We start from the raw sequence: 19,607 nt of genomic DNA, 5'->3' as shown, positions 1-19,607 counted from the left end.
GATTTGAATCTGGGGTTGCAGGTATTTCACATCTGAGACTCAGGTGTTGTCTAAACACAAAGTTGCAGCAGCTTAACTAAAGATGTGTGTTTTAAAACTAATTTAACTAATCTGGTCCATACCCCTGTGAGGGCACTCTTAACTCAGTTTAAACCTGATTTATATCAATTTAGCTTATTTCAGTATAGAATAGACTTAAGCCAAATTGATATAAGCCAGGTTTGCATTGATTGAAGAGTGTCCGCATAGAAGTTTGCCACAGTTTAACTAAATTCTAGAGGACCAAGAAGAAGTTAGAGCAGGGGTCGGCAACGTTTGGCACACGGCTCGCCAGGGTAAGCACAGGGTATTTACCTGCGGACGCGGCAGGTTCAGCCGATCGCGGCCCCCACTGGCCGCGGTTTGCCGTCCTGGGCCAATGGGGGCGGCGAGAAGCGGCGCGGGCGAGGGATGTGCTGGCCGCGGCTTCCCAGTGCCCCCATTGGCCCGGGACGGCGAACCGTGGCCAGTGGGGGCCGCGATCGGCCGAACCTGCCGCGTCAGCAGGTAAATAAACTGGCCCGGACTGCTATTGGCCCGGGCCGGCGAACCGCGGCCAGTGGGGGCCGCGATCGGCTGAACCTGCCGCGTCAGCAGGTAAATAAACTGGCCCGGCCCGCCAGGGTGCTTACCCTGGCAAGCCGCGTGCCAAACATTGCCGACCCCTGAGTTAGAGGCTGTTTGAGGGTCCTGCCCCCACAAGGGGAGAACCAGATTGGAGTTCTGACCTGTCAGTTTACTCAGTGACTGCAGGTGTCTGACAACAGAAGCCAGCAGTTAGAAAGCTGGAGCCAGCCACTTCTAGTGAGGAGGAAATGAAGCAAAGGGGCTGTACAAGAGAGAGAATGTTCCGAAGTCCATGAACATGGTGGGTTAGCAAAGTGAGAAGCTAGAACTGTGGTGGATCTAGAACTCTGAACTCCAGTTTTGAGGGGATAAAAACAGGTGTGTGAGAAAGGTCCAATGACAGATTGTGAAAATGAATTATTTTGCAGTGGAGTCCAAAGACAGGGAAGGGTGAGTTAGTGAGTTTAAACAATTTAATAGCCCTTTTTGGGTTAAGAATAGATTAAGAGAGTGTGAGCACATCAGCCCAAGGTTGGAAGCAAAATCACTGTGGGAGATAAAAACCCAGTTTTATGAGCTAATTTGTTATCTCAATTTCAACCTGTTGTAAATGTTAAATGTAGTGTTCCCAATTAGGAGAAAGAAAGATAGATCCGGGGACTAGAGGAGCAGAACTTGGGACAGGTCCCAAGATAGAGCTGGAAAAATCTCAGGAGATAGGAGAGCAGATAATGGTAAGAGTGCAAGAAAACCGTGGGCCCTTTTGTGGGCAGTCTCAACAGAGAAGCCCAGGACTGAAAGGGCCATGAGACAAAGCTGAGGGTATGTCTACACTGGAGCTGAAAGATGTAATTTCCAGCTCAGGGAGACATACTTGTACCAGCTCTGATCGAGCTTGTGCACTAAAAATAGAAGTGTAGCCGAGGCAGGATGGGCTATCCACCCCGACTGTGATCCCTTCTGAAACCTTAGGTAGATACTCAGGAAAGCTAGTCTCTCCGGCTGCTCGCGAAGTCTCAGCGATGCTGCTCTTTTTAACACATTATCTCTATCAGAGTTAGCATGGATCTGTCTCCTCAAGATGGAAATTACACCTTCCAGCTGGAGTAGATGTACCCACTGAAGGATTTCAATGTGTTACGCTGTGGATTTACTGTCCATTGTGAGGAAGCTCTCAGTACTACTGCCATGCTATATCTGGCTTGCAGATAAACACTGGCCTAGATGCCTAATTCCCATTTATTTCAAATCCTACTGGGTGCTTATTTTTAGGTGCCTATATAGCTCTAAAAATCTGTCCCGAAGAGTCTAGAGTTATGTTTATTTAGCAGTAAAGCATGGCTGGCAGGGAACAATAAGATGCCAGCCCAAAAGAGACCTCACCATCTTCCACTAAAAGACACACAGCAACTCCGGACCAAAAAAACCCCTGTTCCGGCTGCAACCTCATTATTACTATTAATAGTAAGTGCTTGACAAGGTCCCTGCCCTTGATGTTATGGGATAAAAGACAAAAACAAATATGGGGCAACCAGTTTGAGGTTTTCTGTAGCAACTGGAAACACATCAATACCAGGTTTTGATAACTGAGCCGGCACACTCTATCTACTGAGGGACAAGGAGCTTCAATTTTAAACATCATCTCTGTAATTCAGAGTTAAATGAATGGTCACATGGCAGCAGATGGAGCTTCACCTTCAGCTGAAGTGGTAGATATCTTTGTTTTTAGAGCTGAAGCCCATTAATAATTCCAGGGTGCTTTGGCTGCTAACCAAAGGCCCAAATCTTCAACACTTGCAGTAAATAGCACTGACATGAGTGGGGGGTTGCAGGGGATCCGAGGGGCCCGGGGTCTTCGGGGGAGAGAGGAGGAAGCTGCTTGCAAGGGAGGTTGGTGGGGGAGCCCCTGGCTGCAGAGGGGAGCGGGGTCTGGGGACAGGGATTCCCCGCCCTAGCGGAGCAGCCACGGGGCGGAGGGTCTCAGGTTGCGGGGAGCCGCGAGCTGGGCCCCGCGGAAAGGGCGCGGGCGGGTGGCAGCGAGGCGGGGCCGGCGCGAGAGCTGGGCGGGGCCGGGCTCCAAAGGCCCGGCAGCCCCGATGTCCCGCCAGTAGAGCGGGATGGAGGGAAGCGGCGGCTGCAGGATCGAGCGGGACGCGGGGCAGAGGCCGTCCGCCTTCGACCTGCCCAAGGTGAGCGAGTGGGTCAGCACCGCCGGGCCGGGCAGCGAGCTCGGGAGCCGCGGCTCTGAGCCGGCTGCCTCCCCCCTGCTGCGGATGTTCCTGGGTCCGAGCCGGGGGCTGCGACCCTTCCCCGGGCGGGCGGCTCCGCGACGGGGCAGGCTCCCCTTACCCTGGCACGTGCCTGCCCCCCCCCCCCCCCGGCAGTGCGGGGGCCCTGCCTAGAGCCAGATTTGGGGCCACTACCCCCGCCGGGCGAGCCTCGAGCCCCAGCGGCTGGCGCGCGGGGCTGGCGGGCGGCGCGAGCCCACCCAGGTCTCCCGGGGACACGCGGAACGCGGGGGAGCCCCCCCCCAGCTGCAGCGCACGGGAAGGGCCATTGTGCGGAGTCGGGCTTGTATTTACCTTGGGTGACTTTGCCAGCCAGAATCGACCCATTATGCCGGTAAGTGTTTGTGTTCTGTTGCTTCCACTTTCTCTTGCTCATCCTGCTGACTTATTATTTTTACTGCGGTTAGCAGCACCCACATTGGGCTAGGCGCTGTCTATACATACAGGAAGACTTTGTCCGGTTCTTACCCTAAAGGGACTGTAGGAGGAAGCTTGGTCTGTGACAGCAGAACTGCAATACCTGTTGCTGCTGAGAGAGTCGCTGACACAGCACTAACACAGTGTAACTGCAAGGGTTTGTAGTTTCCAACTACAGCGGCACCAGTTGTTGATGCCTTTTGATAGCAGTGAGTGATGTTTGTGGGTAGCCAAAGCTTAGGAAAATAAGCAACATATAAAAAGATTGTTAATGCAAAAATAAACCATTAAAAAAACCAAGCACCAAGCATTAAATGAGCTAGAGATTGATGAAATCCTTTCACTGCAGTCACCAGAAAGTATATCCTAGCAGTACTGTCAGTATATAGAGTTGATAACAATACAAGCAGTGAAGTGAAAAGTATCTAGCAGCACAAGCTAGCCTATAAAGAAAATGATGTGAGGGGTAAGATTTTGAAGTTTAGCTCATGGTCTGTTGTATCCATCCATCCTGTCTCTCTCTCTCCCCCCACCCTTCTGTCCCCTCCCCACCATCCAAGACTGGAGGGCAAGGGATGGTTAGACTCACTCCAGACAACTAAAAATCACAAAATATTGATAAATTTTGCAATTTTACAACTAATTTCCATATTGGAAAAAGGTCTAAGAGACTGAGATTTAAACCTTCTGTTAATCTGAGCAAGCAGGAAAAGCAGACAAGAAAGATTACCTTCTAGGAATGACCTGGAAGATTATCTTTGTTGATTACCCAAGCTTATGATATACCCATTAAGCCTCCTAGTGAAATCAGTGCTGGAAAAAGGTGTCAAATTGATGGTCATGGAGTATGAAGTCCTGTTTATTGGCAGACCAGGGATACAGCATGGGCAGCAGCAGTGCAAGATCCCTCCAAGCTATCCTGCCATTGTAGCTCAATGCTGACCCAGAATTCCCCCATTAGGAGAAGAGGAGAGTTCAGTCTACATGATGCATGTGGTCCTTTGCCTCTTGGATGCTCCTGCTGCTACTGCCAACAAAGGGGGCAACTAGTGGTAGTATTTTTGGGCGGATACCTGTCTGCTTTGATCCGGACGGAGGCCACAAAATAACTGTTAGATGATACCTTTTAGTCACTATCAGTATGAGTTCCATCAGAGCTATTGATCTATAGATGAAATGCTGTATATATTATCAATTCCCTGAGTCATCCAGCCTCCCATCACCTTTATAATCACCATTTAAAACAAAGGATATTATAGAATGTTCTGCTTGCAGCACATTGAAAGAATAATTTACATTCTGTGTTAGATGAACATACACCAAAAAGTTTGCTTGGTCTTATTGAATTTAGATAAATACATCTTTTGTGTAAAGTGCAATATGTTTGAAATTAAACTGTTCAGAAATAAGCATAGGTTCTAAGCTGATCTCAGTGTGTCTCCTTTAATGAAAAACAAAGGTCACTACACACACATGTGCACACACCACTTTCCTTAATAGCTTATTATCTAAAACTTAGGCTTTCTGGAGGACCTCTAGCGGCGGAGTAGTCCATTGTTAGAAAAAATCAAACTGGGAGCTTATATTTTTATATTAGCTTCAGTGACAGTGTGCTGATAATCACGTTGATAGGATTTTGGGATATGTACTAAGGATGCAGTGGCTTTGGGTTATAGTGTGGTTTTTGTTTTCTTAGAACCCTCATTGTAACAGGCTTTCTGTTTCAGATTTTTTTTTTCCGTATGTTTTGTTCAGTTCTTTGCTGGTGAAGATATTCTGTCTGCCCAAAGACACCACACAGATCACAGCTGTAAAATGTACTCTGATATTTCACTTAGCCATTTGCAGTACAAATACATCTGAAGCAAGGTCATAGGTTTCACTTTACTTACACAAATCATGGTGTTCATTGTGTTTATACTTGGACAGAAAACATAAAGAAGGAGAGAGAGAGAAGAATAGAAAATAGATGCTTAGTTTCATATCCTTGGTCTCTTGCAGAGAACGTCACCAAAGAAGCCACCTCTTGGCTAGCTTCTGATCTCAGTTACTGTGGTGCAAACCTGGCATAAGTGATATCAGAATCTGGCTCTTTCTTTCCATGTTTGACTCACTTCAATCTTTCGTTTACTTTGGTTGCTGCTGGTAGGACAGAATTCAGCTTTCAACAGGAACTTCATCTAAGTGAGTGGCAGCTAATTCTCGGTCTATGGCTAGTTATCTCAACTAAAAGGAAGAAGAGAAGAGGAAGAAAGAGAGCGGATGTGAGACATCACATTATTGAGCCATCTTCCTGATTTTTCCACACAGTGGGAGGTTAAGTAAAAGATAAACATCTGCCAGCTCATTAAAATTTCATACAGCTGAAAATGCCTCTATTCTTTTTCAGTTCCTGAGAAATCATAGAAATGTAGGACTGGAAGGGAGCTCAAGAGGTCATCTAGTCCGGTCCCCTACCCTGAGGCAGGACCGAGTATATCTAGGCCACCCATGGCAGATGTTTATCTAGCATGCTCTTAAAAACCACCAATGATAGTGATTCAACAACTCCCTTGGAAGTCTATTCCAGTATTTAACTATCCTTATAGTTAGAAAGCTTTTCCTTATATCTACCCTAAATCTCCCTTGGTTCAGGTTAAACCGATTACTTCTTGTCCTACTTTCAGAGGACATGGAGGACAATAGGTCACTGATCTCTTTATAACCGCCCTTAACAGGTTTGAAGACTGTTATCAGGTACCCCCCTCCTCCTTCTTTTCTCAAGACTGAACATGCTTAGTTTTTTTTTAACCTTTCCTCATAAATCAGGCTTTCTAAATCTTTTATCATTTTTGTTGCTCTCCTGTGGACACTCTCTAATTTGTCCATGTCTTTCTTAAAATTGGTGTCCAAAACTGGACACGGTACTCCAACTGAGGCCTCACCAGTGCCGAATAGAGCAGGCCAATTACCTCCAATATTTTACATGTGATGCTCCTGGTAATACACCACAGAATTCTATTAGCCTTTTTTTGCAGCTGAATCACATTATATCTCGTATTCAATTTGTGATCCATTATAATCTCCAGATCCTTCTCAGCACCTGGTCAGTTGTTGTTCCCCATTTGATTTTTTCCTCCCTAAGTGTAGTGCTTTGCGCTTGCCTCTATCGAATTTCATCTTTTTGATTTCAGATCAGTTCTCCAATTTGTCAAGGTCATTTTGAATTCTAATCCTGCCTTCCAGTTTACTAGCAACCCCTGCCATCTTGGTGTCATCCTCAAATGTTATAAGCCTACTCTTCACTCTGTTATCCAAGTCATTAATAAAAATGTTGAATAGTACCAGACCTAATACAGACCCCTGCAGGAACTACTTTTTGAGTACTGTTTTTCAATCAGTTGTGCACCCATATTACAGTAATTTCCTCTAGACCACATTTCCCTAGTTTGTTGATGAGAGTAACGTGGGACTATATCAAAAGCCTTACTAAAATCAAGATATCACATCTGCTGCTTCCTCCCATCCACTAGGCCCGTAATCCTGTGAAAGAAGGAAATTAGATTGGTCTGGCATGATTTGTTTTTGATAAATCCATGGTGGTCATTATTTATCATCCCATTATCCTCTAGATGCTTACAAGGTTCGTGTTCTTTCATTCTGAGTTTTTTCTCCTCTTAGCTTGAGCTGACATCAGAAAAGTACAGCTACTTATAAAAGTCTGTACACAGGTATTCTTATGCATGTTTTATTCCAGTAATGTGTGTGCCATCTCCAGTGGGAGATGCCTCTTTACAGCCATGCCGTCAAACCCCAGCCGTCCTTGGATGTTAGGGACCAAATCCTACTTAGAGTTACAGTGATGGCACTCCAGAGAATCAGTGACATTTCATCAGTGGCATTAAAAGCAGAAATTGACCCACAGTGATTACTTCAATTTTTTGCCATCTGAAGCATAAATGACAGCTTCTCTTGTTTATGCATCTCACTGACTGTTAAATCAGTGGAGTAGCAGGAGATAGTAAAGATAAGATATGATCCAGGAACAAAAATGCTGTGCAATTTGGAATCTGATAGGTAGCCAAGTCATGCTTTGCATAACTTTTCCAGATCCTAAATCAGTTAGTGAACCCAGATTGCCTCTGCTCAGTTGTGGCACAGACCGTGTAGCATTGCAGTTGAGTTATCATCACCTAATAAATCCAAGGCACTTCTGATGTAGGGCAGGTGTTACTCTGAACCCTCCAAGGTTCAATGTGTGTGATGGGCCTTTTTTTAATGGTGACAGACACCCAGCACGAAGTAACAGAGTAGAGATGAGAAAGCAGTATGTGGCGTCTGTCTCATCAACAGCATTTTCTGTAACCTTCCTGTCAAGAGCTCACATTTCTAATACTGATGATTTTAACAACCCCTGACAGGCAGCTTTCTTCTAGCGACTACATCTAGATGCCATTTCCACAGCAATTTCACCACTGTCTTGATATTAAATAGTTTTGGGTGAGCTTCCATTTATAAATAGTAGTATCCAAACAAGATGACTGTTTTCTTCCAGTGTGTGCATGATATGCTAAATAGGGGAATTGCTTTTTGGGAATGAATTGATAAGTTTAGTGCTAGATATTGCACATGCTTAGTCACTGCCCTGGAATCAACAGGATGCAAGCTGGATGGGTATTTTCTATGACAGAAAGATTTTTGTGACTTCCCAGAATTTTCTCATTTGCTAAAAGCCTTTTGACATAGGGACAAAGTAATGTTTACTGGAAAAAAACAAGAATGGGCAGATGATGCTATCATGCAGCTTCAAAGTTTGATTTCGCTTTTCAGATCACTACCTTGGCTTCACAGACAGTGGATATTCACGGGTACGGGTCATCCTTCCTCCTACCACATGCTGAATTTTGACCTTTCTTAATTTTTTCTACTTGAAGTTTTCAAAGTTATTCAATAATGGAATGAGTCAACGGATACAGCATGCAATGACTGTAGTTTCCAGTTATTGTCCATGTTAATATATGGTGGTTTAGAAAATGCTGATAATGATGTGCTGATACATTCACCTGAGCAAAGTCACTGATAATTAAAGGCCTTTTTAATTATTAAACAGTCATTGACTGGGTTATCTGTTAATACCTGCCTGAATTGATCAGCATAATGGGTGGAGTTGTGTGACCATTAATACAAATTATTTGGATCCTTAGATTTTGATCAAATCAACCATTGATTGAATTAAGGAAACACTGAAAGTCAAATTGTTAGGGGAAAGGTTGATAGTGCCTCATTCCCCTTTAATTTACACAAAATTAGGAGTAACACCATTGAAATAAATGAAGTTACACAGTTATTAAAAATCAGTATTAGAGTAATAGATCTTAAGGCTAGAAGGGATCACCAGATCATTTACTCCAAACTCCTGCATAGATATCACAGGCCACCAACACCACCCAGCGCCTGCACACCAAACCCAACAACCAACGTTAGACCAAAGCATTGTAGCCCAGAACAGTCTCTGCTATTATATGCCACAAGCATGGGAGAACCCCACTTTGGGGAGGCTAGCCTGCCGGCCCTGCCCCTTCCGCCCAAGGACCCGCACGCCGGATTCCCGAAACCCCTATCCCACCCCTAAAAGGAGAAGCCCTGACTCTGAGGGGCCCCCACGACTGGAGGAACACTGACCGGCCCGCCTGCCCCAGGCACATCGGGCCGAGCTGCCACCCCCCACAGCCCAATGTCCCGAGCCGCCGGGCGCCCTCCTCCCCCCCATCCCACCAGAGCCTGGCCTCCCCCAGTGCCAGGCCGAGCTCCTGGTCAGCCCCAGCACCGGGCTAAGCTGCCGGCCTCCCTGAGCGCCGAACCGAGCCGCTGGCCCCCAAGTGCCTGCCAGGCCGAGGCGCCGCCCCCCCCCCCCCCCCCCCCCCGTTGGGCGAGGCTGAGCCACTGGCCCCCAAGTGCCAGCTCCTTGGCCTCTCAAGGACTTGCCCCCCCCCGGCCAAGCTGCCGGCCCCAGTGCCTGGCTGAGCCTCCTCAGTCCGCTGACTGCTGGCTCTCCGCGTCCTTCCTCATTCCCCCATCCGGAGGAGGAGGAGGGACGTGGCGAGCAGCGGGGACCTGGGTGTGTGTGTGTGGAGTGGAGGAGGCGGCAGCGCCAGGGAAGACAGGGCCTTCCCTAGCCTATTATACCCGCCGCCCATGGCCACAGGCAGACAATAGGAGGGACTGAGGCCTCTGCAGTGGCAGGGAAATTAAGTGAGATATACCAAGATAATCCTGACAAGTGACCTGCACCCATATGCCACCGAGGAAGGCGACCCCCCACCCCACAGTCAGTGCCTGTCGGACGTGGGGGGAAAACTCCTTCCAGACTACACATGTGGTGATCAGTTAGACCCTGAGCATGTGAGCAAGATCCAAGCAGCTAAGCATCTCAGAGAGAGAATGCTTGGTGCCACCTCAAAGCCCTGGCCCACTCTGTCCAATGTTCCATTCCAGTTATGGCCATCCCTGATGCTTCTAAGGAAGGAGATTTAAACCCCAGTCCCTCACCCCAGAATACACTTGGAATCCCTTCCTGACCCCTGCAGGTGGCCAGCTGAAACCCTGGAGCATGAGCATTTAGTGACATAAACTGGAAGTTCGCGCCGGAGCTGTTGAGCCCTGCCTCCTACCATCACAAGCAACACCGTCATACAGTCACACTCATAAATTTGTCCAGCTCTCTCTCAAAACTAATTAAGTTGTTTGCCCCCACCACTCCTATTGGGACATTGTTCCAGAACCTCATCCCTCTGATTAGAAGCCTTCCTCTACTTTCCAGCCTGACTTTGTTCATGGCCAGTTCATATCCATTTGTTCTTGTGCTGATGCTGTTCTTTAGCTTAAATAGCTCTTCACCCTTCCAGGTATTTACCCCCCTATGTATTAACTTCCATGGAACTTTCCCTAACTTTGGTCTAAGTGAAAAGGAAAAGCAGGCCTTAAAACAGAATGAGTAAACACTCTAGCATTTGGGCCTGGTGACATATACCTTTCTGGGTCACCATATCTGATGGCCTTTTTTTAAAAGCCATCTGTGAATTTACTGATTGTGTAAGTGAAGGGCAAGTGGCCCTGTTGAGAGCCAGGTGTGCTGGGTACCTGCACTGTGCATGCTTACAGCTCTTGACCTTCAGTATTGCATCAGCTAGTCCAGTCTTGGACCTCTCTTCTCAACAAGACTTGAATATTGTGACAGCTTGCAAAGTGGATTTTTGACATGGACCAACCAGCTGACGATCAACAAATTCACTCTCCGCTAGGGCACAAATAGGATTTGAAGCCAGATCTCCGGAAGGGAAGTAAGTGCACCTCATGTCCCATCTACTCAGCCATCTCTAAAGATGGCTTGAAGAGCATGTTGCTGGTCACAACACTGATGATGCCCCATGGACTGAGCAGTAGGTCACCATTTGTCAAGCAGCTCTGAAAGAGTTAACACTTGAAGTCAAGAGACAGCTTAATCTGATTTGGCCCACTGTGGAGTTAGTTTTATAAACCAACAAGCACAGTCATCCCTTCCATTGTTTTCTGCCAGTGCAGATGTAGCTTGCTTCCAGCCAAGGGAGCCTTAGACTGTTTGGCACTCCTATGCGAGGAGGCCAGATGGAAGGGATCTTTCAGGGGGAACATTGCGCAACAGGCAAAAACCTGATAGAGAATTAGTTGATCTGCAGTACAATTATAACTTAGTCCAAACTGCAAGGCCTTACTAGTATTATATCATTTTGTAGCTGTTTCCTCTGTCCTAGCAATGTACTTGAGAGCATAGGCCTCTCCCATCTCTCACAGTTCTGGCCCCTCTAAGGATATAATATAAATATTCCTTAGTTCTCTGCTTGCTTTAGCTTATTTGCACTTCTCTGTGTAGAGATGTAGTTCAGTGAAACCTGATTTATCTAAGTCCTTAGTTGTTGGAGAACTCATTGATCTAAAATAAGTTCACGACCCCTGCATACATTGATGATTTTCCCAAACGTGCCTAGTCTACTGAGGACCAATGTGCCAGTCAGAATGACCATGGTTGATTGTGTCACACCAGGCATCATGTAGCGAAGTTCCCAGATCTGGCTGAATCCTATGAATCCACAAATCTCTGGGGTGGCCCTGCAGGCGGTGCCAGGTGGTGTCAATGTGTGCACCCCTTTGCCCTTCAATGGAAAGTTTGAAGTAGTACCTGATAAGGGACCCCGCTCAGAGTAATGAGCGAGAGCCAACGATGGACCCAGTGGATGAGGGCCAAGTTCCCCAGCAGTGGTGAAGGTGGATGAGACATCACTGGATGTTTGGACTGCATAGGGTGGAAGAAGAGCTAGATCTTTGTAACGGTCATCCACGTCCTCAAGAACCAACAGCATCTGGCAGAAGAGTTTCTGGGAAAGGGAATGGTGTCCCCCCAAAATTAAAAACCCCTATACATCTCCCCAGTCCTAAGGAGGCAGAGTGAAACAAAGATGCGACCAGCCATGATAAACAATGTGAAAAGTCCTGTGCTTATCCAGTTCCCTACTTGTCCATTTCATTTGGATAGAAAAGGCTCCAGTCAGCTTTGGGTAGCTCCTTGCAGCCCTGGGAACCTGAAGGTGCTGGGCATTTTCCTTGCAAGCTGCACGCTACCTTGGGTGGAGTTGCTCAGACGCTCCTCACCCAATTTCATTATCCCTGTTTTATCGCAAGCTATTTGAGGGGGAGAGAACCGTCTCCCGGAGACATGGAGTGGAACCTTGTTACTTTCCTGCTGCAGTTTACAAGTGTCTTGTTTACAATAGCAACAGAGGGTAGAGGCAGATGGCCCACAATTTCATGGAAGTGACAGCAACATTAAGTAGCTTCCTTTTAAAGTACTGCACTTGTGGGTCGCTTTTGCAGGAAATGTTTGAGATGAGGTAGGAACATGTAGCTGCACGTTGCTAGGATTTTGTACATGGCACAATGTGGAATAAATATGGATCGTGAGCCTCAAGCCTATAATTCTATCAAAGGGTTGTGCGGCCACCAAAACCCCCAAGGAGTGACGCCTCAGTCATTGTATGGAATTGGAGCCCAAGAATTCAAAACTTGCCAGGTTTTTACATTTTGAGGAGGACGGATCCAGGACCTGTATCACTTTGTGCTCTGCATGGTCTACAGCTCCCTCCTGCTGCTGCACTTTCTTCCATCCACATCCTTCACTCCTGTCCTTCTTGCTAACTTCTTCCACCTTGACTCCCATCCCTTCTTCCCTGCTGCTACCTCTCTCCTTCTATTGCTTCCCTTGTCCTCTGCTCCCCATCTTCCCCCACAGCTGATTCCATTCTGGGTCCCACTCAGGTAGCCTTGTCCTAATTACTAGAACCATATAATTCATGTATGGGTAAAAATCTCATGCCTGTGAATGACCAAGTTTTGACCTTGTCTATATGGGTTTTTGTATTTGCATCTATCTCCATAGAAACTGAATGCCTCCCTAGAATAAAAAAAACGATATCTCTGCCAAGCCTGTTGGCAGAGGTTGTGTGTATGTGTTTTAAAAGAGTAAATGAAAGAAGCATGAGTGCCAGAACACAAGAGAGAGCTATTGCTGAAAAGCTCTGTCGAAATAAAAAGGTTTGTAGTGTATTTAGATCTGAATGCTGTGAGGCTAGTGCTCAATTTCATGTCATGTGGCAGTGAGTTCCATAGTCTTGGTTTGGCTCCTATGAAAGTTCTGCCTCCTGAAGTCATGAGTCTCCTGTTGGTCGACGGTTTCATTGATCTAGTGGAACAAAGCTGTCTTTGGAGAGGTGGTATTTCAGGTAACTAGATCCAGTCCCATTCAGGGGTTTGCAAATCGGGGCAGAGAGAAAAGCATTGCTTGTAATCCTGAGGCTGCAGGGATATGCTGGCTGCTTCGGGGAGCTGCGCAGAGCTGGGTAGGGAGCCTACCATACCCTCAGCAAGGGTCCCAGGCCGCACACCACCGCCAGCCCTCCCCCCCAGCACCAGCAGGGGTCGTGGGCCACCTCCTCCCCAGCACTAGCAGCCTCCCCCCGGCCCAAGTTTTAGTTAGGGGTATATAGTACAATTCATGGACAGGTCATGGGCCATGAATTTTTGTTTACTGCCTGTGACCTGTTGATGACTTTTACTAAAAATACCTGTGACTAAAACGTAGCCTTAGCCATGATGTATAATGCTTTGTACTTAGCCATGGTTGTTATATATGCATGACACCTAGGCTTGATGACTATAACTGAAAGCTCCAGTTGGTTTTGAATGGAGCAGTCTGTTTGTCCAGCATCTCAGGCCACCAAGAGTCCATCATTCCAATGTTTTTGCTGTCTGCCCAGGCTCCTTACGTAATACTGGCTCAAATGCCAAGTTTTAGTCTCACTCAAAGCTCTCCATGTGACTGTGGCTTGCTGCAATGGCATGTTCCAATGGGACTGTGAACCTTGCATCAGACTCCTGTGCAGGTAGGGTAGCCACTTCTGAGGTGGAAAAAAAATGGGACATCCGGGATGATCCTTAGCCCACAAAACTGGACAGCTGGCAGTGCATATCGAGCACTCTTAGCGATTTCCCAGGACAGCTACCTCAAAAAAGGGACAATCTTGGGAAAACCTGGACTGGTGGCAACTCCTATATGCAGGAGGCACCTCTTTCTCAGTGACTGGCCCACAAATTTGGAACTCCTGAAAGACAGTAGGACGGGCATGAGCAGAGCAAACTCCAAAACCTACTACTTTGACCCAGAGTAGCAGGAATTACCAGATCAGACTAGTAGTCCAGCTAGTTGAGTTCTTGTTTTTTACTTTGCTCAGTACCGACTGTGTCAGAAGTAAACCTGAAGTGGACAGTTAAGGAATGATTAAGGAATAACGTGTCTGTAGGGGTAGTTTCTTTCTAACCCCTGTCAGTTATTGGTTGGCATATGCTCTGACGCCAAGAGGATTTATACCTCTTCCTTTTTTTATGGGATTCAATGTAACTGTGGGTATTCTCATTATCAACATAGATGTCCAGTCTTTTTTTGAATCCTATTAAGTTCTTGAGTTCAATATCTTGTAGCATGAGTTCGACAGGTTAAATTTGCATTGCATTAAATTTTTTTATTCTAAGTCTTAAATTTTTTGCCTTTAAAATGTCTTTGAATGTCCTCATCTCTCCTATTGATAACTAGTGAACAGGTGTGCCTCATTTACCTTCTCTGTCCCATTCATTATTTTGTTTGTCTTTCTTAAGTCACTACTTATTCATCTTTTCTCTAACTGAATAGTCTAGATCTCTTAAGTCTCTACTCATAGGAGAGTCTCTTTGTTTGTTTCAAGGTAGGTACATTGCAATCCATGCAGTTGTCAGAAAGACCTGGACAACAATATACATGTAATAACCAAGGTCTTGTGCTCTTCATACTATGACTATCCTCACTTATCTCCATGCTGAATGCCTGTTTACGGTTTTAAAAAATGATTCATTTGGTCTGGATAACATTTTAAAAACAACTGAGGGGCGTTTTCTCCTTGAGATGGCAGAGAATTGCGTGCACAGCTCCCATCAGTGCAAGTCAACAAGATGAGAAATTTCCCTTAACGACTTAGTAAATGTGGCAACATCTTCAATAAAATGAATCTGTTCAATGCTTTTCACTTTCCAAAAAGTCAGTTTTGGAGAACGTGATCCCAGGAGATATGGGAAACAGCCTCCGTGGGAGGCCCATGGTGCAGAAGAGTCTTTGTTTACATTTGCTTCCAAGCACTGGTATGTTGACACTGAACAGTTATTATAAAGAAAGATGTAAGCTGTGCCTCTCTCCTCTCCACATGCCTGGAGTTAATTACAATATCTCATCCCATTCTTCCTCGATAATTGTGATGGACTTGAGAACTTCTTCCCATTTTCCTTTGCAAGTCTCATTCTCTCCCAGGGCTCCCAGAACAATTGTATTTGCACACACAAAATATTGCTTAAATATCTTATCATTAAGGTTTTTTCCTCTTAACTTTGTGCTTTCCAAATCATGTTTACCAACTTTCTCCTAAATAATTTGCAACGTCCACCAAATGTTGAAAAGGTACCAGTCTTTCATCTTCCAAGAGGTCTTGCTCCTAGCAATAATTATTTCTCTCTCTGAAAATGTGTGGCAAGCAGGGGTTTAGAATTAAAGGTGATTTGGGCTATTGTCTCACATGTAATGGGCCTAAACTAAAACACCATTTTGAAACGTGATCAAAGCAAGAGTAGCTTTTGGTTGAGAAACTGAGGTGCTTATGGAAAGGCATTCTCAGCGAGCAGAAATCAGGATTAGTCAGCATTTAAGACAGTGGTTCTCAAGCAGGGGTACATGTACCCCTGGGGGTGCACAGAGGTCTGCCGGGGGTACATCAACTCATCTAGATATTTGCTTAGTTTTTCAACAGGCTACATAAAAAACACTGGCAAAGTCAGTACAAATTAAAATTTCATACAGAGAATGACTTATTTATACTACTCTATATACACTGTACACTGAATTGTAAGTACAATATTTATATTCCAATTAATTTATTTTATATTTATATGGTAAAAAATGAAAAAGTACGCAATTTTTCAGTAATAGTGTACTGTGACACTTCCGTATATTTATATTTGATTTTGTAAGCAAGTAGTTTTTAATTGAGGTGAAACTTGAGGGTACAAAAGACAAATCAGACTCCTGAAAGGGTACAGTAGTCTTGAACGGATGAGGGCTACGGGTTTAAGAGATTATGAATATCAAGATAGAGCAGGATAGAAGCAAATGTCACTTCCCGCCCCTACATATTGCGGGACCAAATATGAGTAGGACAATTTCCTGAGCAGTGTAAAGGTTGCTGGAAACAAAGTTTGCGTGTAAAGGAATGTTAAAAATGTGACCTCCGGGAAGAACAATGAATCCAATTCTGTCAATTTTCAGATATTCAATAAATAACTTATCAAGTACCTTTTCTATATTGTGTAGCTTTCTAAGTTCTCTCTTTTAGCTCTCATCTTGTGACTCCACCACACTGGCTGTATTTGTAGCATCTTCTGATCCAGAGATTACTTTCACAGTTATATGAATGTTATTTGTCTTTACAGGTAGAACTTCATGTCCACCTGGATGGAGCCATTAAGCCAGAAACAATCTTATACTTTGGCAAGTGAGTTGTTTAAAAATAACAATTTGTTACAGTGTGTTTATCTGGGTACTTTGATTTGTAAAGATTTCCTGAACAGAGGCACCTCCGTGTAAAAAGGAAAATTCTTAGAATTTGGCCCTGTCCTTGCTGATTAGTCCCGTGTTAGGATGTATAAACGTAATTATAGCTTTCTATTAGCAAGATTCTCTCTGACAAAGACAAGGATTTTTTTGTTTATTAAGCCCTGCCAATGAAACTGTCCTATAGATCACTGTATATCCCCACCACTGGTTCTGACATCCCAATTCTCAGACAAAAAGTTCTCTGTCCATGCCCATCCGGGACACTCTGCTTGAAATGTGCAAACAACAAACGGGCTGTCACTAGCATGTCCTAGTCGGAGTGTAGACCAGCACTGTGACTGAGTACATGATGCACAGAACTGTCCACTTTCTAATAGTATAGTAGGGAAACTGGACTGAATTGGTGTCAAATATGTAACCAAACAGTGACCTAGTGCCCCTCTCCTTATGCTCACAAGCCACAAACCAAGCAGAGTTATAGACAACAACATGAGCAGGTTAGATGAGGAAACAGATTTTGTGGTCAGGCTTCCAAACAGATTTAGAAAGAATGAGTTATGAGTCATTTCTAAATATATCCATTGAAACAGTGCAGTGTTCTGTCTCATTAATAATTGCAAGAGTTCTGCAAAGTGCAAACAACCCTAGTGCATCAGCATTGTCACTGGCTGTCTCTTGTAGTTGACTGCCAATCCCTGGTCTGCAGAAAGCAATTGGCTGGGTCAGTTGTACTTGCCATACTATTAATGCTAGTATTTGTGTTTTCAGCAGGGGTTTTCTCTCTTAGCACTCAGTGTAAATTTTCTGTTTGATCCTGCCTTGCCATCTCAAAACCAGACTGATGGTATAATTAGGGCTGTGTGAATAACCAGATATTTGGTTCAGGAGCAGGTCTGAAAAAAGATTGTTTTTTGGTTGACCTGAAACCAAAATGTGTTGAAATTTTTGCCAAACTGAAATGTTGGAAAAAAAGGTTTGTGTCATATCAACCATAACGTTTGGTTTTGATTTTGAAAGTTTTAAAATCTGTTTAAAATTGAGGGAAATTCCAAAATGAAGAAAAGTTGAAACTTTTATTCTCAGTATGCCAAATTCGAACCGAATCTGTGGGGTTGGGTTGTTTTGGTTTGGGTTTTTTTTGGGGCGGAGGGAGAAAAGGTTCTGTGCAAAAACAATTGCCTCGCTCTAGATATAACCCATTGCCAAGAAAAATCTTCAGCGCTATGGCTTCATTGCTGGCTTAAGCAAGAAGGAGCAGATGGGCTCTGTCGGGGAGGCAAACTCTGGTTAATTGACACATACACTTGATGAGTGACAAGGTAAATAATTAACAACTTGAGGACCTGGCTCTATAATTTTAAACAAGATAAACGTAAGCTTTCACACCTGGAAGAAGTTTCATTTAAAGGTAAAGGACATTAGAAATCTGGCATTGTTTGCCAAAGTATGGCAGAAATCCCTCTTATCAAGAATGTCATGATAAGGTTGACTCTAACAACCAGCCTTTGCAGGTTCTTTCCCATGTCCCAACAAATAACACTTCAACATAGTTGAGGGGGCTTTAGCCATGAAAGCAATTTCCAGTAAAAATGGAACAGATGTGGCATCATCTAAGACGGATGGATTGGAGGATTTGATAAAATAATTTTGTGTGGGGAAAAAAAATTACTTCTCAGGCCATGGCTAAGGTGCCTTCTGAACTGGCAATAGTTTCTGTGATGCAGCCAAGATAAATATTCAGAAGGTGCATCAAGAAAATCCAGCTCATTAATTGCTGGATGCCCCTTTGGTATGTTGTGTAAGAATTCCCCTTGATTTCATCCATCTATACATATCGTAGGAGCAAAGGAGTGGGTTAAAGATTTCAGTGTATGGATAGGTATCCTAATGTGTGAGGGATTCATTGACACATCTAACTCCCTGGAGCTCTTCTACTTCCTTATGGTAAGTAGGGTGATCGGGTTGTATGGTTACCTTGGGGATTCTCTTGACTCTTGTAGACGGGAGTGTCCATACTTCACCCACCTGAAGGAACTGTGCTTGCAACTTGGCAGGAGCCAGGGCTGCCCTACACTTGTATAAAATGGAGGTGACTGGAGCTATTTTCATATCTACTATAAAGTTGGAGCCTCCCAGCATATAGCGCTCAGTTCAGGGTAGAGCAAAAATGCATGCTGGTTTTTGTGCAAAGGCAGCATTTTGTGGGGGTAGTTTAGGAGTCTGCTTTGAAAATCTGGCCCCAAGCATAGAATGCTGCTTGTGATCATGACACGAAAACTGCTTGGTACAGATCAAACAGCAATCAAACAAAATTGCTGGGTGGTGATAGACCACGTCCAAATAATGCAACGTTGTAGTGACATGAGAAAGAGACTCTACATTGGTGCTCTAAAGCTTGTGTTTGCAATCCCTGCCTAGACTCCCTAAAAGCACAGGTTTGAATTCTGCCAGGCTTGACTGCACTCATCCACCTTTTATGGTGCATACGTTGACTTCCACACAGTCTAGTGTGTCTAAGTCTTATATCTTTATATGTGTAGACGATCCCAAATTACCCTGCATCCAGCCCACTGTAGTTAAGTGTACCATAGACAGAGATAGGCCTTCAGGAAGGATTTGAATGAGGATAGGATAAGGGCCTGTTTCATGGGCTCAGGAAGGGCAGTGTTCAATGTAGGGCATGGCATGGAGATGTCTGTCATTTAAATTGGACAAACGATGTGTCATCAGAGTGGAAAGGGCAACATGGAAAGAGTAATACTTAACTAGTGTGACCAGATGTCCCGATTTTATAGAGACAGTCCCAATATTTGGGGCTTTTTCTTATATAGGCTCCTATTACCCCCCACCCCTGTTCTGATTTTTCACACTTGCTGTCTGGTCACCCTGTACTTAACAGTAATGAATGACGCATGCTGAGTGCCAGGGTAATCTGTAGTAATTGCCTTTGCCTTTGAACTCTGAACATAGCATAGATTTCCTACACCACAGAGCCATAAAACGTGTGTACATTGAGCAGAGGAGCAAGATCAGTCAGGCTGTTTTTCCTGCAGATAGCTTATGTAGTTGGCTGTTGGAACTGGAGAAGGCCAAGCCCT

At 45.0% G+C, this 19,607-nt stretch overlaps 1 protein-coding gene across 1 annotated transcript in view; it reads left to right on the top strand.

Annotated features, from left to right (window-relative positions):
* Positions 1-2,723: 2,723 nt before the first annotated feature.
* ADA (adenosine deaminase) overlaps positions 2,724-19,607 on the top strand; it is a 36,571-nt gene continuing 19,687 nt past the window's right edge. The window contains exons 1-3 of the mRNA XM_026656838.2: positions 2,724-2,795; positions 16,386-16,447; positions 18,510-18,585. Coding sequence (XP_026512623.1) covers positions 2,724-2,795; positions 16,386-16,447; positions 18,510-18,585 — 210 coding nt within the window. The remainder of the gene's footprint in view (positions 2,796-16,385; positions 16,448-18,509; positions 18,586-19,607) is intronic.

The sequence above is a fragment of the Terrapene carolina genome, unplaced genomic scaffold, assembly GCF_002925995.2.
Source record: "Terrapene carolina triunguis isolate 2854851 unplaced genomic scaffold, T_m_triunguis-2.0 Scaffold233, whole genome shotgun sequence".
Lineage (NCBI taxonomy): Eukaryota > Metazoa > Chordata > Testudines > Emydidae > Terrapene > Terrapene triunguis.
This window is presented reverse-complemented; position numbering and strand designations above follow the sequence as displayed.